The sequence below is a fragment of the Macaca mulatta genome, chromosome 9 (assembly GCF_049350105.2).
Source record: "Macaca mulatta isolate MMU2019108-1 chromosome 9, T2T-MMU8v2.0, whole genome shotgun sequence".
NCBI lineage: Eukaryota > Metazoa > Chordata > Mammalia > Primates > Cercopithecidae > Macaca > Macaca mulatta.
In genome coordinates, this window is record NC_133414.1 from 134,200,953 (window position 1) to 134,228,358 (window position 27,406).

The 27,406-nt window shown below is 49.7% G+C and overlaps 1 protein-coding gene across 46 annotated transcripts in view; it reads left to right on the forward strand.

Annotated features, from left to right (window-relative positions):
• TACC2 (transforming acidic coiled-coil containing protein 2) overlaps positions 1 to 27,406 on the forward strand; it is a 264,869-nt gene that overhangs the window by 127,866 nt on the left and 109,597 nt on the right. For 31 of the 46 annotated variants that reach the window (XM_077947661.1, XM_077947701.1, XM_077947658.1 and 28 more), the window contains 2 exons: positions 14,926 to 15,051; positions 26,861 to 26,995. The exons of 1 other annotated variant lie outside the window; for it this stretch is intronic. In XM_077947661.1, the coding sequence (XP_077803787.1) occupies positions 14,926 to 15,051; positions 26,861 to 26,995 (261 nt within the window). The remainder of the gene's footprint in view (positions 1 to 14,925; positions 15,052 to 26,860; positions 26,996 to 27,406) is intronic. 14 more of the 46 variants (XM_077947690.1, XM_077947697.1, XM_077947698.1 and 11 more) reach the window with 2 other exon arrangements.

Sequence of the window (27,406 nt, forward strand, 5' to 3'; positions counted from 1 at the left end):
TTTCATATCATGGCTGTTCCCCCAGTGGGGCACATTCTAAATTGAGAAGAGACAGTAAGCAGCTAGGTCATATGGCCATTAACAGGGTCTTTTTTCTTCTTCCTTTTATGCCCAGGACACCCCTCCCTCCATCCCTTGGGCTTGCTGTGGCTCCTACTTTCTGGCTCCCTGCTTCACACAGAACAGGAAAAGATTGAACATTACCTTTCTTTTTCTCTTTCTTTTCTTTCTTTCCTTTTTTTTTTTTTTTTTTTTTTTTTTTTTGAGACGGAGTCTTACTCTGTTGTCCAGGCTGGAGTGCAGTGGTGTCATCTCAGCTTACTGCAACCTCCACTTCCCCAAGTTCAAACTGTTCTCTTGCCTCAGCCTCCTGAGTAGCTGGGATTACAGGCATGTGCCACCATGCCCGGCTAATTTTTGTATTTTTAGTAGAGTCGGGATTTCACCATGTTGGCTGGGCTGGTCTTGAACTCCTGACGTCAGGCAATCTGCCTGCCTCGGCCTCCCAAAGCCCTGGGATTACAGGTGTGAGCCACCGTGCCCAGCCTGGATGTTACTTTTCATACCTTGGCTGAAACCGGTTCATCCCAGCAACTTAGCTGGCCTAGGACTCTGTATTCTAGAGCTCCCACGTTGTCTTGTGGTCAGCCGTGTGCCAAGGCCTCTCCCTGATGGCTGCAAACCCCTGCGTCATGCCCTCTGCATCCTCAGTACCTTGGATTGTGTTTGGCAGAACAGATTTTCGGCAGTTTCTTGTTGAATCAGCTAATGAATCGTCTCCTCTCTTGAACTATAGGCTGTAAGGCTTTGCTTCTTGTTCACGGTCTAGACCTGGTTGCATTGCAGGGAGAGGAAATGGAGGTAATTTTGCTGTTTGTATGGTTTTGGAATCAGGGAAAATCTGTGAGTCTGCTAAGATCGCGAGGACTGAATGACATTTTTCTAAACACCAACTAAGATTTTGCCTCATCTATGTAAAAATACTGGTGGCATTTGTTGAGACTTCAGTTTGTTGTTTGTGAGCTCAGTGGCCTGTTCTCAGCCTGAAAAAGTTAGAGAGGAAGCTGATTGTGGCCTGAATTAAGTGTTAGCTAGACAGATCTGGAGGCAGAGGCTATTAATATCATTCTGTTAGTGCTATTTTCCATGAACCCATGCTGTGTATTGAGGACCTGTAGTGAGATGATGCTATGCTTTACGTGTTTTTTAAATTGTGATTAAACAAACCACATAACATGTACCATCGTAACCATTTTTAAGTGTAGAGTTCGGTAGTGTTAAGTATTTTCATATTATCGTGAAACAGATCTCCAGGACCTATTCATCTTGCCAATCCGAACATCTGTACCCATTAAACAACAATTTTGCTTCTTCCCTTCTCTCCCCAGACCCTGGTAACATCATTATACTTTCTGTTTCTACATATAGTTTTTGCTCTTATGTCTTTTAACAGTCTTTCAAGTAATGCATTTATCTCCATTTTACAGGTTCAGAAACTGAAGTTCAAAGAGTTTAATGAACTTGCCTAGGGCTTATAAATGGCAAGTAAGTGGCAGAGCCGGATTCAGGCTCAGATCTATGTCCAGAGTCTGTGCTCTTTGTACTGTACTTGCTGCCCCTGCCCACCTACCCCCCTGGACCCCTCCATGTGATTTCTGTGCCCATTGTTCTGGTGAGTCAGTGCACCTGTGGTTTGGTGCACTGGCTTTGGGTATCCTCAGCCGAGATCTTGATCCCAGAGGGGCTGGCCCATTCAGCTGGCTTTGTGCTGCTTTGATCAGGAGGACAGCTACACTTCCACTCACCTGACTGTATAGCTTCTCCCAGCATCTGGCTGGGTTTATTTGTTATCTTTTGAGAGGACCATCAGGCTGGGCATGGTGGCTCAATCCTGTAATCCCAGCACTTTAGGAGGCCAAGGCGGGTGGATCACCAAAGGTCAGGAGTTCAAGACCAGCCTGGCCAACATGGTGAAACCCTGTCTCTACTGAAAATATAAATATTAGCTGGTGTGGTGGTATGCACCTGTCATCCCAGCTACTCAGGAGTCTGAGGCAGGAGAATTGCTTAAACCCGTGAGGCAGAGGTTGCAGTGAGCCAAGATTGTGCTGCTCTACTCTGGCCTGGGCGACAGAGCGAGACTCCTTCTCAAAAGAAAAAAAAAAGAAAAAGAAAGAACATTGGCTGCCATCTCCCTGCCTTGTCCTCCCAGAGTAATTTCCTCTCCTTTGAGCTTGCCATAAAGTTCAGTCCTGGGGCTCATTAATCCCAAAGGATGTGGGAACAACAGTAGTCTAATTTTAAGGGGTGATTAAATTGTGTATGAGGAGAAGGTTCCCTTTCCGTCCTGCAACCCGCCCTTCCCCGCAGTAAGGTCTCCTGGGGAGCTGGAGCTGTGAGTCAGGAGGTCACCCCCTGCTTCCCATCCTTAACTCCTAACCAGGAGCTGCTCTGCTTCCCCGCCTGGCCTCGGGGTTGGGCCAACATGGGCACTGATCACGACTTCCTCTAAGCCAACCTTTCTCAGCCAGGAGGCCCTGGGTTTCAGATCAAAAGATTGTTTGGGCTGGAAGGAACCCTAGAGACGAATAGTCGAAACCCTCATTGGGTGGAAGAGGTACCCACAGTCCTGGGAGGGGACGGATCTTATGCCCCCACCCTCTGGTGGTTAGAGCCACTGCCAGTGCCCTGGCTGGCTGTGCACACCCTCTTCCTAGGGAGGCAGCACTCACTCGGCTCTCGGCATGCCACTCCCTCTTCGTTGCACATCATGAGTCCACGCTGCTCTGAGGCTGTAGGGTCCTTCGCTGAGAGAACTGGAGTCAGAGCGGCTGGGATGGAGCTCAGCCCTGCGTGGCCTTGGGGAGAGGGACTTCCTGCTGTCACATTGCTCACAGTGACGAAGGGCCCGCACAGAGCCTGGCGCATGCTGGGTGCTCATGAACATTGGTGTCCTTCACTTGCTGCCACCTGTATTCATTCTTTTTTTTTTTTTTTTTGAGACGGACTCCCGCTCTGTTGTCCAGGCTGGAGTGCAGCAGCGTGATCTCGGCTCAGCTCACTGCAACATCTGCCTCCCAGGTTCAAGTGTTTCTCCTGCCTCAGCCTCCTGAGTAGCTGGGATTATAGATGCATGCCACCACGCCCAGCTAATTTTTGCATTTTTTTGGTACAAACTGGGTTTCACCTTGTTGACCAGGCCAAAATCCTGACCTCAGGTGATTCGCCCACCTCAGGCTCCCAAAGTGCTGGGATTACAGGTGTGAGCCACCGCACCCGGCCCTGTATTCACTCTTAATCCACACCCCAGTTGATATTCACATAGAGCCTGGGGTGCCTGAAGGAGCAGCCTGTGCGCCTGAGACACACACCTGGGTGTGCAGGCGAGGCGGGAGGGAGGGTCATGTGTACTTTGAAACAGTACATTCTGTATTTTATGTTTGGGAAATAGCACATCCCGTAGTGTTTGTCTTAATGACGCCATTATTTGTGGAGCACTTTGTGTGTGCTAGGCACCTTGCTACAGAAACGTTCACATGACTAGTCACAAGGAATCCTCTCCATTCCCTTTCCAGGAAGGACTGTCACTGCCATCTTTGACAGATGAGGCTCTGAGAGGACCTTTTTCAAGGTTGTACAGCTCTTTATTGCTGGAGTGGGGTCAGGCTTGGGCAGTCTGGCCCTGGGCTCTGGCCTCCTGTCACCTGCCCCATCCTACCTCTCAAGGGGTAGGAGGAGTGGCATTTTATTTCTTCATCTGTGAAGGCTCCCAGGCATCACAGGAGTATCTAACAAAATGTTTGGGACTTTAAAAAATTTGACTTCAAAATGTGACAAGCACAGCTTATAATCGAAATGGGCAAATGTGCACTTTCATGTGGCTGCAAAGCATCATGTTGTATCAGCCTCATTGGCTCCTGGGCCTGGGCCTGGGCCTCTTCCTTGGTTCATTCATTCCAGTAAATGCATTGCCGACTATGGACTGAGAATTCAGCAGGGAAGGTAGAGGTCCCTGCCCTGTTGCTGGGGGCCACGATTGCATTGCTGGCTCTGCCACCTCTCCCTCCCCTGCCAGAGGCCTCTGCCGCCTCCCGTGCCTCCCCTGGGGCTGTGCCGCTGAACTCTGGATAGGGAGCTATGGCGTGCCCACTAGAGGAAAGACCCGAGGGGGTGGGTTGGCAGTTTGGGTTTTCAGATGAGGACAGGGCCAGGGTTCTTGCCATGGGTCTCTTTGCCAAATCGCTTAATTCCTTGAGTCTCGATCTCCTCTCCTCTTCTATAAAATAACTTGTCTGCCTTCTTCAGAGCGGTGATGAGGAATCATAAAAGTGGCATTTGGCAAAGCTCTAAGATACCGTACACATATAAGTAACTAAATACGTTTTTTAAGTAATTCTTTTTTATTTTATTTATTTATTTTTTAATAGCTGAAGGCTACATCTTTAAATTGCTGGGCTTTCTCATTCAAGAGCGGAAAATCTCTGTCCTCCCTGCATGGGCTGCAGGGTCCGTTTGATAAGCTGCTTTCTCCAGGGTCCTGTGGGAGGCATCTTCTTGTTCGTTAGCTTGCGTCAGGCCCAGAGCATGCTATGGGATTTTCTGGCTCCTGTGCTCTTGAACGTGGGTGCCAGTCCTGACTCTTGTTCTTCGCCCTCTTAAGGGGAGGGGCTGCCTGAGTGAGTACGTGCAAAGCCCTTCACACAACACCTGGCAAACAGAAGTGCTTACAATGTGAGCTGCCCTTATGACTGCTGTTATCATTAGTTCTTTTATTGTAATTATTTAAATGTGTTATAATATTTCACATATATTCAAATTTTATCACCAAAAATAAAATCGGCATGCTTGCAACATAGGTGAAGTCCCTCAGGCCTCAGGGCTGCAGTTTCTCCTCTGCTTGTGAGAGAGGTTGCCCTCTCTGGTTTTAGAAATCTTTCTTTTGAGAGAGTTTCGCTCACCCAGGCTGGAGTGCAGTGGCACAGTCTCGGCTCACTGCAACCCCTACCTCCTGTGTGCAAGTGATTCTCATGCCTCAGCCTCCAGAGTAGCTGGGACCACAGGTGCATGCCAATACACCCGGCTAATTTTTTTGTATTTTTTAGTAGAGACAGGGTTTTGCGACGTTGGCTAGGCTGGTCTCAAACTCCTGAGCTCAAGTGATTCACCCGCCTCGGCCTCCCAAAGTGCTGGTATTACAGCTGTGAGCCACCGTGCTTGGCCTGGTCTTAGAAATCTTATTACTCACCTGGCCCCACCCCCGTCCCTGGCCTGCAGGGATGCCAGGCCACACTTTTCCACCCATTTGCCAGATCCAGAAGAGATGAGTTGTTTTTCATCATAACTAAAAAGCACAGCGTGCTTGCGCCAAGGAACCTGTGGAGCCCACCTTTCAAAGCACAGCTGGGGTCTGTGGGCCCCTCACCCAGAGGAATGCCAAGGGTGGCTCTGGAAAGGATGCCCTGTGTGTTCCGCATGTCATGGTGCCGGTGCTGTGGCTTCTAACTGTGGCCAGTTGGGTCATGCCCAGCCTAAAACTGGCCATGAAAATGCAGATCTCGGAAGATTCCATTTTGCTGACTTATGACAGGCTTTGCTTCTCTTTTCAAAACCGGAGTCAACAGATGTGAGCATCCCGGGGCTCAGCTTTCACTCTGTTGGTGAGAACTATGCCGGTGTTCTGAAGTGGGGTGCAGAGTTTCTGGGGAGCCTGTTCTTGAGTTGGGTTGCGGTAGAGTCATTTTTTCTTTTTTTTTTTTTGAGACGGAGTCTCGCTCTGTCGCCCAGGCTGGAGTGCAGTAGCCGGATCTCAGCTCACTGCAAGCTCCGCCTCCCAGGTTCACGCCATTCTCCTGCCTCAGCCTCCCGAGTAGCTGGGACTACAGGCGCCGGCCACCTTGCCCGGCTAGTTTTTTTGTATTTTTTAGTAGAGACAGGGTTTCACCGTGTTAGTCAGGATGGTTTCGATCTCTTGACCTCGTGATCCGCCGGTCTCGGCCTCCCAAAGTGCTGGGATTACAGGCGTGAGCCACCACGCCCGGCCTTTTTTTTTTTTTTTTTTTTGAGATGGAGTTTCAATCTTCTTGCCCAGGCTGGAGTGCAGTGGCACAATCTCGGCTCGCTGCAACCTCTGCCTCCCGGGGTTAAGCAATTCTCCTGCCTCAGCCTCCAGAGTAGCTGGGATTACAGGCACACACTACCATGCCCAGCTAATTTTTGTATTGTTAGTAGAGACAGGGTTTCTCTACTATGTTGACCAGGCGGTCTCGAACTCCTGACCTCATGATCTGCCCGCCTCGACCTCCCAATTGTAGGCATGAGCCACTGTGCCTGGGCTCTTTAATCTTTATTAAAGATAAATCAGTAATAATACCAAAGGTCTAAGGTTTTATGTGCAAGGCATACAGTTAATAACATAGTCTTCCAACCATTAGATGTTCAAAACCCAAATCATCTTTGATTGTTCTTCATGTCCCTTCCCTCCACACCTAGTGTCAGGTAGATGTCATGAAGCCTCTGGAACCACTAACCACTAACTCCACCTCCTCTGCAGTGGTCCCAGTGTGTCCTGCATCACCTGGCACCTGAACCGTTCCAAAGCTCTTGCTTCGGCTTAATTGCCTGCATTTCTTGCCCCCTCCAATTAATCTCCACTGTGGCACAGTCATTATCTTCTGAATATTCTGCCACTGGCCTGCGTTTGAATCTCTCATGTTCCCCATTGCCCCAGGACAACAGGCTCGTAGCCTGAGCGTCTGAGGTTCCGGGGCCCCTGTCACACTGGCCCCAGCCCCAGCTGTCCAGCTAAATGTCCCCCCAGCTGCCCAATGCTGCTAAAGTGGGTGGCATATCACACTATGTCCTCCAGACCCAAATGGAGCTCCGTGCATGCTAGAGAGTGGCTGTTTGCCTGCACGCCTTTGCCCAAGAAGTTCTTATTTATTTGTCTTGAGTACAATTCCTGATTTACAGAAAAGTTATAAGAATACTACAAAAACCTTCCATGTTCCCTTTCCCAGATTCCCCAGTCATTGACATTTTACCACATGTGCTGTGTCATTCATCCTCTCTCTATATATCCATCATTGCTACTTTTTCTGAATCATTTGAGAACAAGTTTCAGACATGAAGTTGCCAGGCTCCAGGAAAACAAAAACAAAAACAACCTCCGCCCTCCCCGCTTCCCCCTAATGTGCCTTTCTTGCAAACACTCCTGCACGATGCCAGCACAGCCCTGCAGCTGGGAAGTCGCCATCCAGTCCTCAGAACCTGCTCATATTCACCAGCATGTACTTTTTTCCATCTGATCCAGAATCCAGTCAAAAAGCATGTGCGTGTTCTATGTCATGCCCCCAGACTCTCCTTCCATCTGGAATAATTCCTCAGTCTCTCCCAGTCTTTTGTGACTTCTTTTTTTTTTTTTTTTTTGAGACAGGGTCGTACTTCTGTCACTCAGGTTGGAGTGCAGTGGCTCAGTCACAGCTCACTGCAGCCATGAACTCCCGGGCTCAGGTGATCCTCCCACCTCAGCCTCCCAAGTAGCTGAGCCTACAGGTGTGCCCAGATAATTTTTTGTATTTTGTTTTTTAGTAGGGATGGGGATTTGCTGTGTTGCCCAGGCTGGTCTCGAACTCCTGGACCCAAGGGATCCTCCTGCTTCAGCCTCCCAAATGCTGGGATTACAGGCATGAGCCACCACGCCTGGCCCATGAGCTTTATAAGTACAGCTCCTTCACGCTGGAAGAAGTCCCTCAATCTGTGTCACCGAGTTTCTTCGTGGCTAGGCCTTGGCTGTCTGCTTTGGGCAGGGATTTCACAGAAGTGATGCTCTGCCATGCCAGGGCACAGGGCATGGACTGTTTCACCACAGAGGATGGCCATGTTGGTGCCTACCAGGTTTATTGGCTGTAAAGTCATCAGTTTCCCCTTTGTAATCAGTCAGCATTTGGTGGGAAGATACTCAAAGGCTACACAATATCCTTTACTTTTTTTTTTTTTTTTTTTTTTTTTTTGAGAGGGAGTCTGACTCTGTTGCCCAGACTGGAGTGTAGTGGTGCAATCTCAGCTCACTGCAGCTTCTGCCTCTCAGGTTCAAGCGATTCTGCTGCCTCAGCCTCCTGAGTAGCTGGGACTCCAGGTGCGTGCCACCATGCCAGGCTATTTTTTTATATTTTTAGTAGAGACAGGGTTTCACCATGTTGGCCAGGATGATCTTGATCTCCTGACCTCGTGATCCACCTGCCTCGGCCTCCCAAAGTGCTGGGATTACAGGTGTGAGCCACCACGCCCAGCCTCGCCTTCCTTTCTTTACACTCTCCCGCCTGCCTTGGCTTCCTTTGATGGCTCTTCCTTGAATTGAGTGCCACCATTAAGGTTTCTTCCATGGCAGTTTTCTGTTTGTATTACCCCTCCTACCTGGACTAACTGGCATTGTATTGTAAGGGGGGGCTTTCCCTTCTTCCCTATTTGTTCATGTCTTTATTTAGATCTAAATGGACTCATAGATTATTACTTTTATTCCATGGTTTATAATCCAGAACTGTGTGTGTGTGTGTGTTTGTGTTTGATGTTCAAATAGTCCCAGATTTGGCAGTGGCAGCCCCTTTTAGGTGGTTCTCATGTCCTTTGACACGGCTCCCCCAAGGAAAAGCTGGGACGTAGGTACGTGAATGTGCACGTGCCTGTGTGCACACAGCCCTCCACAGCTAGTTCTGGATGTGTCTGATCCCTCTGATTGAAGCCCTGCCCTGAGGGATCTTTGGAGTCCAACCACCTTCTGTATATGCAAGCACTTCTCTGACTGTGAGAACCTGGCTCCTATTATCCTTGATACTGGATACTATTCTTTGTAATAAATAACAAGGAAGGGAACAGAAGCCTTTCTGACAGAACCAACCTGGAGAGAGGAAGGGAGAAGCTTTGTTTTTTTTTTTTTCATCTGGAAAGCCCTTTGCACACATCGGCCTATTGAAGCACTTTGCTTGATTCAGCTATTCTCCTCTCAGGACCTTCCTGTATCATCCCAGCCTGTGGAATCCTGGGTTTCTGTGGTAGTTTGTTCTTCTGTTATCACCCGCTGTGCTCTGAATGTTTGTGTCCCTCTCAGCCCCAAAATTCCTGTGTTGAAATCCTAACCCCCAAGGTGATGGCATGAGGAGGTGGGGCCTTCGGGAGGTGATTAGGCCATAAGGGCGGAGTCTTTGTGAATGGGATTAGTGCCCTTATAAAAGAGGCCCCACAGCGCTGCCTTGCCTCTTCTGCCACCTGAAGATGCAGGGAGAAGGAGCTGTCTGTGAACCAGGAAGGGGTCCTCATGAGACACTGAACCTGCTGGTGCCTTGATCTTGGACTTCCCAGTCTCCAGAACTGTGAGCAATACATCTCTGTGGTTCATAAGCCACCCCATCTATGAGGTTCTGTTGTAGCAGCCTGAGCCAATGAAGACACCACCCTTCACAGTTCTCCTTGCTTTGGACTTTCACCTCCTCGGGCTCAATGAGCCTGTCACCCCTGGAGTGTGTGATCCCCATGGAATCCACCCCAGTGCCCGCCTTGGTGCTCTTCCTGTGGCATGGATCCTATGTACAGAACTGAAGATGTGGGCTTTTAAGGCCAGAACCTGAGCGTCTTCCTTTTTGGGCAGAGTCCATTCCACCAGTCTCCGAAAAGGGTGACTCATGGCCCTTTGCAGAAACACTTGTTAGTAGTACAGGCTTCCCTCCCTGACATTCCAGTGGCAAATCAACCCTTTGCTGGCCTGACTAAATTTATAGTGGGCTGGCCCCAGCAGCTGGTGGCAGCAGCTGGTGGTTGAAATCTGACAGATTTTTTTTTCCTCTGAAAAATATTTCAATCACTCTAGTCCCAGAACCACCACCAGCAGAACTTAGAAGCTGTTTATAGCCTCTTACAGTTGTTCTGAGAAGAGCTGTTTTAGAAGAATGCCCCCATTTCCCCAGAAATCAGCTCTCTCCCATCCTTAGCCACCTGGAAAATACTCAGATCATTACGAAGTCAGAAAGGGTCTGGAAGTGACAGCAGAATGTCAATTTGACAATTTATTTCTTTGTAGCAGTTTCATATGGTTGAGCCTAATGTATATGCGTCTATACACATACGTGTTTATTTTTAACTTATGATGATTTGGTATGGAAGGTTTGTAGATCTTTATTCAGAGCCTGTTGACTCTTGATTTATGCACTGTTCTAACAACTTCCGCCATGTTTCTTAGCCCATAGTCTGTTAGAAGGAGAGAACTGCAAGGCAGAAGGTGGCAGGGGGAGGCAGGTGGGTGGGTAGCAAGAAGTGATAGCTGACAGCCTGGAGAGCGAGGGACAAGGCTGAGTCAGAGTTCTCGGTGATCGAGTAGTCCGGCGCCTTCACTTTTCCAGACAGAAAGGCTAAAGCTCAGAGAAGTCCCCTGGCTTAGATCCCATGGTGGGGCTGGACTGGAATCCAGTCCCCTCAACCTCACGTATGGTGGTTGCACTTGGTGCCACAGCACCAATGTCACTCACTTACATCATAGTTGCTGAGGACGACTGAGTGTCATAGAGAAAGTATTTAATTATGTTCAAGATCCCCTGTCTCAAAAAAGTCAGGGAAGTATTTATGATTTGAAAAATAATTCCATTCCAAAGAGTTTAGATGAAAATGCCATCATGTAGAATATGTGGGCAGATATGTTTTATTCCAGATCTTCTTTGCTGGGACCTCATTTTCCCCCAGTGGTGCCTAATGGACGAAGCCTGGCCGCATTCCTGCCCTGGAATGAGGCGGACAAGCCTAGGTCCTGCCAGTGGAAAATATGAGTACAGAAGTGGGGAAAAGACAGTGGCTTTCTGATTGTCTCCACCTCTGAAAGCTTTCACTGAGTTATAGATGGAAGTTGTTCCCTGGCACTTAAAATAACTTCTTTACATATGGTTTCTAATTTATTTTACTTATAAAAGTTGTATGTGTTCAGCATAGAACTAGAAAGTGGAGAAAAATTTCAGTAAGAAGAAAAAACACAAATGATTTTTCATCACCGAAAGAGAATTACCATTAACACCTTGGCAACACTTGTCCAAATTGCTCGATTGTTCAGGCTATTATGCTCACGCTGTCTCTTTCTCTCTCTGTCATGTGCTCGTGTGTGTATGTCTATACATGGACTCTATAGACACACATACCCATGTATATCGATATGTACATAAAATGTGGATCATGCTGCTAAGTTTTTTCAAGTGATGTTTAATTAATAATGGACATGTTTACATCTAGATACATGAAAATCTATCTTATTTTTATTATCATTATTATTATTATTTGAGATGGAGTTTTGCTCTTGTCACCCAGGCTGGAGTGCAGTGGCACAATCTCCACTCACTGCAACCTCCAACTCCCGGGGTCAAGCGAGTCTCCTGCCTCAGGTGCCTGCTACCACACCTGGCTAATTTTTTGTATTTTTAGTAGATATGAGGTTTCACCATGTTGGCCAGGCTGGTCTCAAACTCTTGACCTCAGGTGATCCACCTGCCTCGGCCTCACAAGGTGCTGGGATTACAGGTGTGATCTACTGTGCCCGGCCTACTTTATTTTTTAAACAGCTGCAAACGAGCCAATCCTATGTCTGTGCCTCAATTTGATGAACTGCCCTCTACTGTTGGGCATTTTGGTTGTTTCCGGATTTTTTGCTATCGTGATTACAGTTGTGATCAGCATATTTGCCCATGCCCTTAATTATCTCCTTAGAATGAATTCTTGGAAGAACCATGGCTGTGTCAAAGGAAACAAAGTCTTTTATGGCTTTCAATGTGTGTTGCCAAAACTTTGGAGCTCTGTTTTTCCACTCAGATTTTTTATGACTTTGGAAAGTGCCATCGTCTGTAGTTTAGGATTCTACACATTGTGATTCACCAAGACGCCCTTCCGGAGCTCCTGCCATCCTCCCTCTTCTGGGCTCACTGCTTCTTCCATTTCTTCTCGCAGGGATCTCTCTCTCTCTGACTCCTTGGGTGTGGTCGCAGGGCTTCAGGATCTTGTTCTGGGGGAACTGGAATGGTGGTGGGAACATGGAGAATGGAGAATAAGCAGTAAAGTGTGGGTGCACACATGTGCTAGTCCAATCGTATTGAGAGGATAGTTGTGGGAAATTCACCCTGGACCTCCCCACTGTCTTTCATCTCAATGCCAAAGGCACTTTATGGCTGAACATTGGGTTGACGCTTCAGGCTGATTCTTCTGCCTAGGATCAAGTCCCACTTCTTTGACCTGGCCTTGTGATCTGGCTCCTGTCCACCCTCTCCCCACATGGTCCCCGCCTGTTTTTTTTTTTTTTTTTTTTTTTTTGGGACGGAGTCTCCCTCTGTCGCCCAGGCTGGAATGCAGTGGCGCAATCTCAGCTCACTGCAGCCTCCACCTCCCGGGTTCAAGTGATTCTTGCACCTCAGCCTCCTGTAGCTGGGACTACAGGCACATACCATCATGCACAGCTAATTTTTGTATTTTTAGTAGAGATGGGTTTTCACCATGTTGGCCAGGCTGGTCTTGAACTCCTGACCTCAAGTGATCTGCCCACCTTGGCCTCCCAAACTGCTGAGATTACAGATGTGAGCCACTGTGCCCAGCCAGACTCCCCTTTCTTTATCTATACTCTAGTTGCAGTGACTTTTTGCAGGTCCTCTAGAATGCCAAACTCCTTCCTGATTCAGGGCTTTCAAATACGTGACTCCCTGAATGGGGGGTAGGGCTGAGGGTGGGGGTATACTCTTCCTTATTTAAGCTTTAAAATTTTTTCTCGAGACAGGGTCACACTATGTTGCCCAGGCTGGTCTTCAACTCCTGGCCTCAAGCGATCCTCCAGCCTCAGCCTCCCCAAAGTGTTGGGATTACAGGCATAAGCCACTGTGCCCAGCCCCTCTTCCTTCCTCTTACTCTTCAACCTGTGGAACAAAGCCAAGTGTGGAGAGTAAGAGCATGACTCCTGGGGTCAGGCTTGGGTTTGTATCCTGGTTCTGCCACTTATCTGCTGTGCAACCTTGGATAAACTGCTCAGCCTCTCTGTGCCTTAGTTTTTACATCTGTAAAGTATGTTTAATAATAGTGTCCACCGCAAAAGGGTTGTTGTGAGGATCAAATACAGTACTGTCTATATGCAGTTAGAACAGTTCCTGGCATGTAGTAAGCATCAGGAAACATTTGTTGTTACTGAGCTGGCCTCAGCATGCTCACCACACCACAAAGAAGTTTTCCACAACCCCCATTGTGGGCCAAGATTTCTTAGTTTGTGTTCTCATGACCATCTGTACCTTCCTTCTTATAAGTTACTGCAGTTGTTACTAAATAAATAAGCATTTTTTAAAAATGTGTGGGCCAGGCAAGGTGGGCCACGCCTATAATCCTAGCATTTGGGGAGGCTGAAGTGGGAGAATTGCTTGAGCCTGGGAAATGGAGGTTACAGTGAGCTGTCATGGAGCCACTGCATTTCAGTCTGGGTGACAGAGGGAGACCCTGTGTCCAAAAAAATAAAAAATCTGACTCTTGCCTGAAGCTGTCCCATGAGAGGTCCCATGAAGGTAGGGGCTGCTGCTCTCTTGTTCACAGCAGAGAATTGGTTTTCAATAAGGATCTGATCAAGGAGTGGAAAGAATGGTCCTGCTACTTATGGCTACAGAGAGGAGTTCCTCAGAAAGTCACTCAGGGACCTCCTCGATGAAATAATAGGGTAACTGACTACAAGACTATGGATGTCCAAGGACTGAGCCTCTTCTAGTTTCCCAAGCCAGCCTATGCTTGGAGGTTGCAGACTCTCTCAGTCCATAAAGGACCAGGGTTGTTTTTAAATTTCTAACTCATCATAGATGAAAACTTTAAAAAATATAACTAAATGAATTACTAGAAAATGAAATAAAACTCAAGGCCAGGGTTTCTCAACCTTGGCACTATTGATGTTCTGGGCCACATAGTCCTTTGTCTTGGGAACTGTCCTGTGCGTGGTAGGATGTTGAACCTGTCCGTTTATTATTAAATTTAACAGACATGAACGTACTCTATCAAATTGCTACAAAGGGGCTGGGCGTGGTGGCTCACGCCTGTAATCCCAGCACTTTGGGAGGCCGAGGCAGGCAGATCACTTGAACCCAGAAGTTTGAGACCAGCCTGGCCAACATGGTGAAACCCCAACTCTACTAGAAATGCAAAAATTAGCCGGGCGTGGTGGTGGGTGCCTGTAATTCCAGCCACTCAGGCAGCTGAGGCACAAGTATTGCTTGAACCCATGAGGTGAAGGTTGCAATAAGCAGAGATCATGTCACTGCTCTCCAGCCTGGGTGACAGAGCGAGACAATTTCAAAAAGAAAAAAGAAAGAGAGAGAGAGAGAGAGAGGTGGAGAGAGAGAGAGAGAGAGAAAGAGAGAAAAGTCTACAAAGGTTTCTAAACACTTAAGGTTTCTCTACTAATCTTGGCATAGACTGGTGACAGACCCTGCTTTGAGCAGCACCAAACTCATCCCTCATAGAAAGGGAAACTGAGGCCCTGCTCAGGATCCAGATAGAAATGTGCTGTTAAAACACATTGAAAACTTGGAGGAGGCCTGGCGCCGTGGCTCACACCTGTAATCCCAGCACTTTGGGAGGCCGAGGCAGGCAGATCACCTGAGGTCAGGAGTTTGCGACCTGCCTGGCCAACATGGTGAAACCCCATCTCTACTATAAATACAAAAAAATTAGGTGGATGTGGTGGCAGGTGCCTGTAATCGCAGCTACTCAGGAGGCTGAGGGAGAATAGCCTGTACCCGGGAGGCAGAGGTTGCAGTGAGCGGAGATAGCACCATTGCACTCCAGCCTGGACAAGAAAAGCGAAACTCCGTCTCACAACAAACAACAACAACAACAAACTTGTAGGAATGTTTCTGAATTTAGGTTCTTTCCCTTTTCTCTCCCCAGTTCACCTGTGGCAGATGATGTCATCCAGCCAGCTGCCCCCACAGACCTGGAAAGCCCATCCTTAGCTGCCCCTTCCTACCATGGCGATGTTGTTGGCCAGGTCTCTACGGATCTGACAGCCCAGAGGTACGGTGGGGGCCCTGGAGCTGGTGGTGAGACCCCAGGGCCCAGTCCTTGAGGCTGCCTCCCTCCCTTCCCCTCCCCTCCCCTCCCCTGCAGTTTCACTCCCTCTGCACACAGACACAGCGTATGCACACCTGTCCTGAACAGGTGTGTGCCAGAGCTGGGGCCTCTTTTTTGACCTTAGGAATGATCTGAGATACCAGGAAGACCGTCTTCCCTGACCCAGCCCCCAACACATACAATGGGCATTTTACAGAATTTTTTCCTATGTGGCCTTCAGGGGTCCCTATTTGAAACAGAAGCCCTCCAGTAGAGAGAAGGTGCTACTTCTCCTTTTTCAGGGAATGGTTGAGTTAGCTGCCTTCTGGTTTCCTGGGACAGAGCTGGATTCACTGCTTATTTTCTTTTTTTTTTTTTTTTTTTTGAGATGGAGTCTCGCTCTGTCGCCCAGGCTGGAGTGCAGTGGCACAATCTCGGCTCACTGCAAGCTCCACCTCCCGGGTTCACGCCATTCTCCTGCCTCAGCCTCCCGAGTAGCTGGGACTACAGGTGCTGGCCACCTCGCCAGGCTAGTTTTTTGTATTTTTTAGTAGAGACGGGGTTTCACCGGGTTAGCCAGGATGGTCTCGATCTCCTGACCTCGTGATCCGCCCGTCTCGGCCTCCCAAAGTGCTGGGATTACAGGCTTGAGCCACCGCGCCCGGCCCATTTTCTTTCATTTTTTGGTGGTGGTCAGAAAAGAGGAGGGTCAGCAGCACATGGCAGGGGAGCCAGAGGCCTGGGGTCCCTGCCCCTGCCCTTCTGCCATGTCACCTCCCACCAGCCTCCCTTCTCCTTGCTCTTCACACCCCAGCAACCCCACACTCATCATGGTTCTCCATCTACACTGTGCTTGGCCTGGATTCAGGCTTCACTGCTCCTTCTGCCTGCAAACTTGGCATTTAACCCCGGGCTGTTCCAGAATCAGCCTCAGAGTCAGCTCAGATGCCCATATATGCATATATAGGCACACATGTACACATGTATGCCTCCACATGTCTCTCTCCATACACACATGTACACGTGCATGTCTACATGTCTATACACACATACACATGTATGTCTACATATGTCTATTACACACACATATGTCTGTGTGTGTGTGTTTCTGAATACACACATACACACATTTGAATTTATGTTTATATCAGTGAAACATCTGCTTTTTGCCCAATATTGCCTGGTGCTGGGGAAGCCATGGTGAATAGGCAGATACTGTCCCTTCCCTCCTAGAACTCATGGCCCAGTGACCCTTCCTCCAGGAAGCCTTCTCCCCAAGCTGAGAGAAACCTGCCTCTGAATTCCTGCGGTCGCCAGTTATGCCCCTATGTCACTGCCCTCCACAGATGCTTGTAAATGACCCGTATCTAATTCCATCTCCTTTGCAAGACTGGGAACTCCTCGAGGGAGGAACTGGTCACTTGTAATCTCTGGAACTGCAGTACCCAAGACGGCATTGAGCAGGCCCTGGAGGAGTGGTGGTGACTTAAACCAGATGAGGGGGGACAGGGACCTGGGGGCCGGCCCGTGCTGACCCTCTTCCTTGGGGTGCAGGCAGGTAGCTGACAGCACCAAGACGCTTCTTCAGAACTAGGAGGAGGTTCCTGGTAGGCGAGAAAGCAGAGGATGGGATAGACAGGGCGGGAAGCTGCAGGCGAGCAGCAGATATTCCAGGGCAGCCATGCACTGATGTGGAATTTTAGATATTCCTTTTACAGGTAGGAGTCAGCCATAGTTCTTCCCCCCCCGCCCCCCGGAGATGGAGTCTCACTCTGTCGCCCAGGCTGGAGTGCAGTGGCACAATCTCTGCTCACTGCAACCTCCGCTTCCTGGGTTCAAGCGATTCTCCTGCCTCAGCCTCCCGAGAAGCTGGAATTACAGGCGTGCGCCACCATGCCCGCCTAATTTTTTTGTATTTTTTTTTTTTAGTAGAGATGGAGTTTTGCCATGTTGGCCAGGCTGGTCTTGAACTCCTGACCGAGGTAATCCGCCTGCCTTGGCCTCCCAAAGTGCTGGGATTACAGGCGTGAGCCACCACACCCGTCTGAGTCAGCCATAGTTCTTACTTTTGTGTGAATTTAACTTCTTAAAGGAAAAACCCTAGCTGTGAACGAAGGCCCCCAACACTCAAGAAGTATACAGAAGTTTCCAGTGAGAAGTGGGGCACCCCCTTCCTGTCTCTCCTATTCCTCCCGCTCTTTGTCCCATTTGGCTCCCTGACCACCACCATTTTAGGAAGACCCAGGGGCCTCTGGCTGTAGCCAGTGGGGCACACCCTCCCTTGGCGAAGCCTGGAAGGGAGCCGAGATCACTCTCACCCGATGCTTCCATCTTACAGTCGAGGGATGCGGGGGCACGAGGAATCTCTAAGCAGAGGATGGCGCTGGACTTGGCTGGATGGCTCTCAGAGAGCTGCAGTCCAGCAGGGGGTATGATGGGTGCTTCTGAAGGCCCCTCCCATGCCTGAGACTGCGTGTTTTCAGTGACTTGTCCCAGGCCCCATAGTAGGTGAGTGGTGCATGCTCTTAAGGCTCCTTTTGCCTGGACACTTCCCGCGCTCCAGGCACCGTGCTGGGTGTGTTTCATTGAGTGTCTCCATAAATCCTCACGCCAGCTGTAGAAGGTAGGAGCTGCTGTCATGGCCGCCATTTCACAGTTGAGCAGACTGGGGCTCAGAGACATTAACGTGCTCCAGGACACATAGCTAGTAAGTGGCAGAGCTGGGACTGCAGCAGCTCTGGCCCGGCTGCCCACCTGTGTTCTGAAATGTCCACTGGCAGAGCTGCAGGAGCGCTAGGCTTCCTCGAGACACCGTGTCCTGGGGCCCCGCCTGTATCTGTGGTCTCTCTCTAGTCCAAGGAAGGTAATGCATTAGGTAATGCAGTTGTGTTACCTGTAACCCTGACCAGGAGTGACCACAGAATGCAGGAAGGGACCAGTGGCTAAGCAGAGATGTCGGTGCTGAGAACTCGGCCAGCTTCTTGCCTTTTCTCCTTATGGAAAGATTCAGACCTCTGTGCAGAAGGCAGGCATGATTAAAACCGGGGGCAGTATTTGACTAAGGAATGAGCAATTTTGGTGCCTTGTCGGTGTTACTGAACATTTATCCAGAGTTGTGTTGTTTTGTTTTTACTGGATTGGTGGAAAAGAGAGAGTTCTGTTAAGACCAAGGATTGGTCTGACTTTGGTCACCAGATGCCTCTGTAAAATACAGTCGGTCCTCATTGGCGGATTCCATATTTGTGAATTTGCCTTCTCACTAAAATGTATTGATCACCCCGGAATTGATACTTGTGGTCCTTTGTCAGTCATTTGTGGACACGTGCAGAGCTGCCCAGCACACACATTCTCACCTACGGTTTAACAAGGCAACACCCTGCCTTCTTGTTGTGGCTCTGGCACTGTAAACAGGTGTCCTTGTGTGGCACGTTTCGTTCAATTGTTGTGCTTTTCATTGGTGAATACATTGTTTCAAACGAGCCCTGAGCATGATGCTAAAGTGCCCTCCTAAGTGCAATGATGAGCCTCGGGCGAAAAGTTGTGCCTTAGAGAAGCTTCGTCCTGGCATGAGTTGTAGTGCTGGTGGCTGTGAATTCAATGAAACAAAATTACCTATTAAAGAAGGCGTCTTTAAACAGAAGCACATATGGAACAAGGTTATGTTTTGGTTGATTGGCTGATGAAAATATTGTGCCCAGAAACTCACAGGAACCTACCCCTATATTTCCTCTAGATGCAATAATTCAGTGTTTCCTAATTCAGGGTTCATGGCGACTTGATAGAATGTTACTGTGAATAGCAAGAATCAACAGCACTCCACCTTGCCCATCTGATTGAGAAACTAAGCGGGACGTTCTAGTGTGCAGTGGCGATTTAACCACAGCAGTGGCCCCGCCACCCCATCCACCTGCAATCCCTGTGCACTTTCTGCTTCCCGCAAGGACAGAGGCAGAGGGTGGGATGCAGAAGGAGGGGAGGGATGAACATGGGGCAGGGGGCAGGCTGTAACAGTCTTCAGGAGAGGTGTGCCTTTTCAGTAGTTTAAATTTAAACATTAAATCAAAATGTGTGTGTGTGTGTATATATATATACACGTATATATAGATGTGTGTATATATATACGTATGTATATATGTGTGTGTGTGTGTGTATATATATATTTTAGATGTAGTCTTGCTCAGTCTCCCAGGCTGGAGTGCAGTGGCACAATCTGGGTTCGCTGCAAACTCGGCCTCCTGGGCTCAAGCTAGTGTTCTGCCTCAGCCTCCTGAGTAGCTGGGATTACAGGCGTGCACCACCATGTCTGGCTAATTTTTGTATTTTTAGTATAGATGGCGTTTTGCCACGATGGCCAGACTGGTCTCAAACTCCTGACCTCAGGTGATCTGCCTGCCTTGGCCTCCCAAAGTGCTGGAATTACAGGCGTGAGCCACTGTACCCGGCAGAATTTTTTTTAATCAATAAAAAAAAAGTAGAGCTGGAGCATTTGCTTTAAGCCACCTGAGAGAAAAATAGAGAGCAAGCCTCACTCCTCCTTCCCTGTTGCCTGCTGATTCTTTGGTGCCCTGCCCTCTAGTTTCAAGAGCTCTTATTTTTCTGAGTAGCAGAAAAAGGAGAAGTCACCTCCATCTCTAAGGTATTTCTCAAATAAAATGAAAGGGATTTTGATGCACCCTTTCTCTATTGTTAATGCCACTGGAGGGCATCAAAATTTGCTTCCTTCCTCAGGGAAGAGCTGTGAAACTGCTTCAGGGGTTGAGCTAACCCTGGATGACAGAGAAAGCTGGGCCCAGATCTTCTAGAACTTTCTACAAATGACCACATTGCCTATGGCCACTTGTACTCTCATCTGTTCAGTATTTTCATTTTTTAAAAAAGCAGGATGAGCCTGGGTAACCCTGCCTCTACAAAAATTAGCTGGGTGTGGTGGTGCGTGCCTGTAGTCCCAGCTACTCAGGACGCTGGGGTGGGAGGATTGCTTGAGCCCGGGAGGTGGAGGTTGCAGTGAGCGGAGACCAGGCTGAGAGCTGGGGTGACACAGTGAGGCCCATCTTAAAAAAAGCAGAATGGTTTTTCAATGAAACCTTCCAGCTGCTGTACCACTGTGTATTAAGCAGTGAAATGGGGCACATCCAGGAGCCTCCTGTGCTTTTCCCACAGTCAAGAATCCACGCAGAGAGGTCCCCTGAGAACTTGAGGACTCCCATCCACATAGCTGAGAAACTGCTCACCGGACTCGTGTCTGTGGGTCAGACTTCAGTGTGCGTCAGAATCACCTCCTGACAGCCCAGATTGCTGCCCCCTTCCCAGAGTCTGATTCAGGGGGGCTGGGAGGGGCCCACGCCTGCATTTCTAATCCTTGGAGGGCCACCAGGTGAAGGCGGTGTTGTCCAGGCGCTTGCTTTTCTCCTCACCTGTGAACAAGTGTGAGCAGCTCATCATAGCTCCTCAGGAAGGCAGACCCCAGGCCCAGCAGCTGAGGGCTGAAGTTTCTGATCTCTGACTTTGGACAGAAGGAGGTGGGGTGGCCCCTGCTGAGTGTCATAGCCTCACCAGAGAGTTTCCAGATTCGGGAGCAGAGTTTAAAGTGGTCACAAGTTGAAAGGCCAGGGAATTCATATTGACCACAGCTGCTGTTTCTCCTCTCGCTTCCAAATCATGTAGTTTCTTTTATTTTTTTTCTGTCTGCACAATAAGATTTTTTTTTGTCTTCCCTCTATGTGTATGCATAAGTGAGTTCAACCACCTCACAAAGGTTAGTGGAACCTTTATTTAAGCAGGTGCCTTATTAAAAACTGAATGATAGGCTGGGCATGGTGGCTCACGCCTGTAATCCCAACACTTTGAGAGGCCAAGACAGGTGAATCACCTGAGGTCAGGAGTTTGAGACCAGCCTGGCTATCATGGCAAAATCTTGTCGCTACTAAAAATATAAAAAACTTAGCCGGGCGTGGTGGCGGGCATCTGTAATCCCAGCTACTCGGGAGGCTGAGGCAGGAGAATCGCTTGCACCTGGGAGGCGGAAGTTGCAGTGAGCCAAGATCGTGCCATTGCACTCTAGCCTGGGTGACAGGAGTGAGACTCTGTCTCAAAAAATAAACAAACAAAAACTGAATGATAAAGTGGAGGAATTATTTTCAATTTAGACAATGGATCTCCCAAAAGTCTTCTCTGAATAATAGAATTCCTTTGTACCCTTTAGAAGGTGCTTTTTGACATTCATGAATCAAATTTGTGAAGCCGGCCGGGCGCGGTGGCTCACGCCTGTAATCCCAGCACTTTGGGAGGCTGACGTGGGTGGATCACGGGTCAGGAGATTGAGACTATCCTGGCAAACACAGTGAAACCCCGTCTCTACTAAAAAAAATACAAAAAATTCGCCGGGCGTGGTGACCGGCGCCTGTAGTCCTAGCTACTTGGGAGGCTGAGGCAGGAGAATGGCGGGAACCCGGGAGGCGGAGCTTGCAGTGAGCCGAGATCGTGCCACAGCAGTCTGGCCTGGGTGAAAGAGTGAGACTCTGTCTCAAAAAACAAAAGAAAAAAAATTGTGAAGCCAGTGACCAGCGTGCTGAGTAAATTGGGGTGCACCGTTACACTTCTGCAGAGCCTTTGAGTTTCCAGTGTCTGGCTGGCTGCTGTTGGGTTGAGCCACACGAATTGCCACATTGGCAAGTGTCAAATATTGAGAATTTCATACGGTTCACACTAACACAAATTTTGTTCTTGTTTTGGTTTTTCGTGCTTCTTGAGCTGCTTTATCTGTATAGGTAGATTTTGACTTTCTGAATAAATAATCTTGGATATCAAAGATCACTCTCCTTTTATCCCTTGTGTCTCAACCCCTGTAGCCTCCGTACACCAGGACTCATCCCCAGAGAGCTCAGGACATAAGCAAGTCTTGCCGCTGGGCCCGCAGAGCTGCTGGTGATGACCAGACATGGGGATTTATAACTTGGACGATCCAAGCCAGACCAAAGCCTTGCCTATGGTTTTGGGATGGTGTTTATCACTTTTCCCTTGGTGAATAGTTTCCTTCCTGCTTAAGTTTTGCTTGGGCTAAGTTTGAAAATAACGTCCCTCCTCTGAGCACGGGCTCACCCTGTGAAGGTAACGTGGATAGACATGTGCCCGGGAAGAACTGAGCAGCCAGTTCGGGGTTAACTGCGCAGGAGCCCAGCGCCCGCTGGAAATCTGCACATCAGCTCATTTGAGGCTGCTGGCGCTCTCACGTGAACTGGCTGGTGCTCGAACGCCGGTGGATCTCACCAGCGACCAGAAACGTCTGGACATGCCCTGCCTCGGAGCTTCCAGCCAGTTCACAAGCACCTCTCAGCACCTTCTGATTTTGGCTTTGGGGCTTTTCAGTGGCTGCCTCTGAGAGATGCCTGTTCTATCTCCCATTGCTGAGTCTTATTTTATCAAGTCCCAGGCCTCGGTGGGACTGGCTGTTCAGCATTTGTATCAACAAAGCCTGGCTCTCCAAACCCACAATTTCACAGCACTTTCCTTTCTGCACTTTGCATCTCACCTTCAGCATGACCTGAGTCAAGCCTTAACGCTTGCCCTATTACGTGATCATGTGCACTTGGGGATTCGGGAAGAAAAAAATCAAGAGGCCTGGGAGGAAGGGCTGTTGTGCTAAATGCCTTCCAGATGGTGACGTGAAATGGGAGATAAGATGCTGTCGCCCATCTGGCCAACAGGACCCCTGTGTTCAGCCTGCACCTTGGGGGCTGTTATCACCCTCCCGTGACAGCCTGGGCCACTCTGGTGTTTGTCCTTGCACAAGGGCTTAATTTGGCAGCTCCAGCCGATCTCTGAAATGAAATTTGCTATCAGTTCAGTGAGGGATTTGCCCGGCAGGACTCAAAAGCCCCGAGCAGGGAATCAAAGGACAACAGCTGCTGACGGTGTCTCACTGCAGCCGGACCTGCAGGGCTGAATGCGAGCCCTGGAGCTGTGTGTATGGCTGGAGACTGCAGCCGAATGGGCAGAGTGACCAGTTGTTGTTTGTGAGGACCTTAGCAAGGTGCTAACTCAGGGATAGCAAGCTCTTCAGACCCATCGTCTCTGATCCATTGGTAGTAGTTCTCTAGGGGTCTGTGTTGAGATGGATTCTGAGGTCTTGTCTAGCTGGGCTTAGCCGGAAAGTACGCCTTGATCAATAAGTCATGGCTGTCTGCTAAAAGCGTGGTGGTTTCTGTGCTGTCAACTCTGTCGTAAACAAAAAGAAATAGCAGGTTGAATTTAAATCAACGTATCCTTCCTCTTTCAAAAATATAAATACTCCACTTGAATTTGAATTCAGCTTCTTCGTTATTCCAATAAAGTTTGGAAAACTTTATTTTTCCAAAATAAAGTTTATTTTATTAAACACTGATTAACTCCTTAAATGGAAAAAGGCATCCCAGACGTTTAGCCCAGGCTCACTTCCCACTGGAGGAAGACAGCAAGATAACTAGCAGGTGGAATGAGACCACAGAATGTGCGGACCCCATGTCGGTGCCCTGCTCTCTCTGGGCTGGGTTTGGCAGCTGTCTGGAAGGTTCTGCAAAGGCCTGGGATTGGTCCTGGGCATTTGTTCAGGGCCCAACTTCCTGAGAACAATGACTTTAAGAGGAGTCACTTGCTGGTCATGGGAGGCTTGAATGCAGGCGGAGCTGACCGGGGTTGTTGGTGAGGAGCTAGCTGCCGGCTGCCGCTACCTGCTTGCTCAGTCTGCTTGAGCAACATTGCCCTCTGGCAGCTCAGGGGGGGTTCGAGGGACCTTGTTTAGGCTCCTGGAGGACCGGCTTCCGAATGCCGTGGAAAGTCAGGGAGGGCTTTCGTCAGAGGAAGGACTTGATCAGAACTTGAGTTGGGTCATTCTGGTGGCTGTGGGGCCTTGGATCTGAGGGGACAAAATGGAAAGCAGGCACAGCAGGATAGCCCCAGGAGTCCTGCTCAGAGAGGACGGATTCCAGAAGGAGAAGGAGGTGACTCAGCAGGAAGGGGTGATGAGGGCCATGGGAATGAGAGAACTGGAAGTCAGTGCCAGGGCCTGGTGGGCTGATGGTGCCACTACCATGCTGGGAAAATTGGGGGAGGAGGAGGAGGGGGAGGAGGGAAGAGAAGTTCTGTTGGGCGCGGGAGGTGTCTGTGGGGGCCCATGTGTTAGCGCTTGGGCTTGGATGGTGAGTCACTGAGTGTTTCCTGGTGGGAGCGTGACCTCCTCGGCCCCTGGGTATGAGCCAACAGGCAGTGGAAGGAGGGGGGCGCCTTTCTTAAATGAGCTGTTGAGTCACACTTGTTTGGTGCCTTTGGCTCATGGGACCCAGCCAGTGCAGGAAGGGTGTGGCCATGGCAGTTGGGACCAACACAGGGAATGGAGGAGGGAGCAGCCAGGTGGCCCCTCAGGAAGAGGAGCAGCTGTGGGTGTTAAGGGCAGGCAGGGGAGCTTGGCGAGTGAGCCTTGGTTGTGCTGCCCCAGGGTGTTCTCAGAGATGGGGCAGGTGTAGCCTTGGGCATCTGCATCAGATGCCCGCAGAGTTGGCTTTGCTGTGATTAGCTGTGGGCCACATATCTAAGGTAGCATCCCCCCTCCCCTCTGCCACCATTTTCTAAGACAGAGATCCTTCCTTGCAGTTTGATAAACAATACCCTTACATCACAGAACCACAAACAATTCCACCTTTCCTCAATTTGCATTAAACTAAGTAAAATCTTGGTGGGATGTGTGTGGTGGAGGGAGGAGCACAGCAGTGTGATTTCTTGAGAAAGCAAAGTTAGACTAGTAGTTTTGCATTTGTAAGTGGTCCATTTGCCGATTATGAGTACATGTCGGCCTCCAAAGTGCAAAATAGCTCTTTTAAGGAGCTTAAATGCCCCTGGTAGTTTGCATTATTCATTTTGAGTCATTCTTTTATGAAATAATTAATTTTAGTCACTGCCCAAATTGTTACAAATAATAGTTTGACAAAGGAGGCCAGTCACTCCATCTGTAAACCCACTTCGCTGTTTTGCTGGGTTTCCTCCAAGCACTTGTAATTTTTGTTCCCCCATGGATTGGTCTGCTCTGGGCTTCCCTTGGTCGTTATTCCTTGGGCTCTGTTTTTCTCTGTTGGTGGGGCCCCAAGGGAGCAGGCAGCGTGGGTTCCAGCCCTGGCTCTGCTCCCACTCTTGTTGCAGCCAGCTGGATACTTGGCGGCCCCCCCTCTGCCTGCTGTGGGCGGCTTGGCCCAGGGTTGGGATCTTATGTGGCCCCTGTCCTCATGGACCTCTGAGGCCAGGGTGGTGAGGGGCTGGGCGGTGCCTGCTGGACCTGCAGAATCTGCTAAGCTGTGACCAGACTTATGGGCAAGACTGTGTTCTCTGTCCAGTGTGTGGTGTGAGCGCCTATGGCAGCTGCCCTTCAGACCAGGGTGCTGGCCTCTCAGGTGGACCTCGAGAAGATGGAGCGAGCAGACATAGCAGCCCAGAAGCCCATGAACCCTGGACTCCTGCAATCTGGGAGCTCCCTGCAGGTGTTTACCCCTAGAGGGAAGCAGTGATCCCTCACTGCAAGGGCTGTGATGCCACAAACCCCAGCTACCACCTCAGGCTGGGTTTCAGGCCCTCTGTGCTGAGTCTTCTATTCCGCCTGGCTACCCCAAGACACCTTCAGCCTGGCCAGTCCCACTGTGGACAGGAGCAGGGATGGCTGTAGAGGCGGGGAGGGCACCACCCTGAAAGCTGTTCCCAGGCTTTAGTCTGTGGAGGCCATTGCTAGCATTGCTTTTTGCCAGCGGGGAAAATCAGAACCTCTTCTGCGCTGCGTGCCTAAGCCTTTTGGCTTTTGTGGGGCGTGGTCTCCAGTGCTACCCCCGGAGGCCCCTGCACACTGTGGTTCCCCAGTTGTCCAGCAGGGGGCACTCGTTCCCTGCCCGAGGGCCACACTCGGCTCTGAAACTCATTCCTCCCCCAGGACAGGAGTGGCCCAACTCCTCCCGGGGCAGGTTCCCGAATTACCCCATCAGCCTTTTCCCCTGGATTTTTCTCAGCCTTGGGATTTGCGGGCAAAGCTTGGGGAATTTGTGAAGTTGTATTTTAGTTCTCACCTCATAGAGTTTTATTGCCTATCAAAAACGAATAGAAATCATCATAAAAAAAATCCTCTCCTCGGCCGGGTGCGTTGGTTCACGCCTGTAATCCCAGCACTTTGGGAGGCCAAGGCTGGTGGATCATGAAGTCAGGAGATCGAGACCATCCTGGCTAACATGGTGAAACCTCGTCTCTACTAAAAGTACAAAAAATTAGCTGGGCGTGGTGGCGGGGGCCTGTAGTCCCAGCAACTCGGGAGGCTGAGGCAGGAGAATGGCGTGAACCTGGGAGGCAGAGCTTGCAGTGAGCCGAGATTGTGCCACTGCACTCCAGCCTGGGCGACAGAGCGAGACTCTGTCTCAAAATAAATAAATAAATAAATAAAAATTCCTCTCCTCTAAACAAAAATCAAACGAGAAAACTCACATAGCGTGTCCTGGACACCTGAGCTGCCTCTGTTAAAGAAACCCCGTTTTGCAGGAGCCTAAGAAGGGAGGAGCTTAAGGGCCTGGCCTGGGAGCCGCTTTGTTGCAGCCACAGGCCCTGCTGTGTAGAAGTGGAGGCCTGGGTGGGGAAGCTGGGGAGCCCTGTGTTGGGGCTTAAAGAGTCCATTCCATGTGTGGGCGGGTGGGTTGGGTGGGGTGAGTGGGGCCTGATGAATGTGCCATTAATGAGCCCAGCCCCATGTGGAATAATTCCCTCATTGTGTCCCCAGCATCTCCCCAGCTGCTGCCCGTGCGGGTCTTGCTCCCTCGGCTGCAGAACACACAACTTCGCCTTCTGCCCCAACTGGTGACGGAGTAGAAGCTTCTACTCCCTCCTGCCCAGATCCGGCCAAGGACCTCAGCAGGTATTGTGCAAGCCCCCCTCCACAGCAGCTGCCCCTGGAGAGCAGGGGCTTGGTGGTCTCTGCCTCCTGGGTCTTGGGGTGAGCCACATTTAGGATGGTAACAAGGCGGTGACCGTCTGGCCCTATGAGACCATGTCTTTCTGGCCCTGTGGGCCGTAGCCAATCTCAGGTTTACCCTTGCCCACCTGCTCCTCATGTCACCGTGGGAAGCATGGTGTGAGCGAGTGTGTTAGGGTTTTGCAGAGAAACAGAGCCAATAGGATGGATGGATAGAGGGATGGATGATCTATATGTGTGTGTATTTATATGTGTATATATATGCAGAGAGAGGGATTTATTTTAAGGGATTGGCTCATGTGACTGTGGGAGCTAGCAAGTCTGAAATAATGCAGGGTAGGCTGGCAGGCTGGA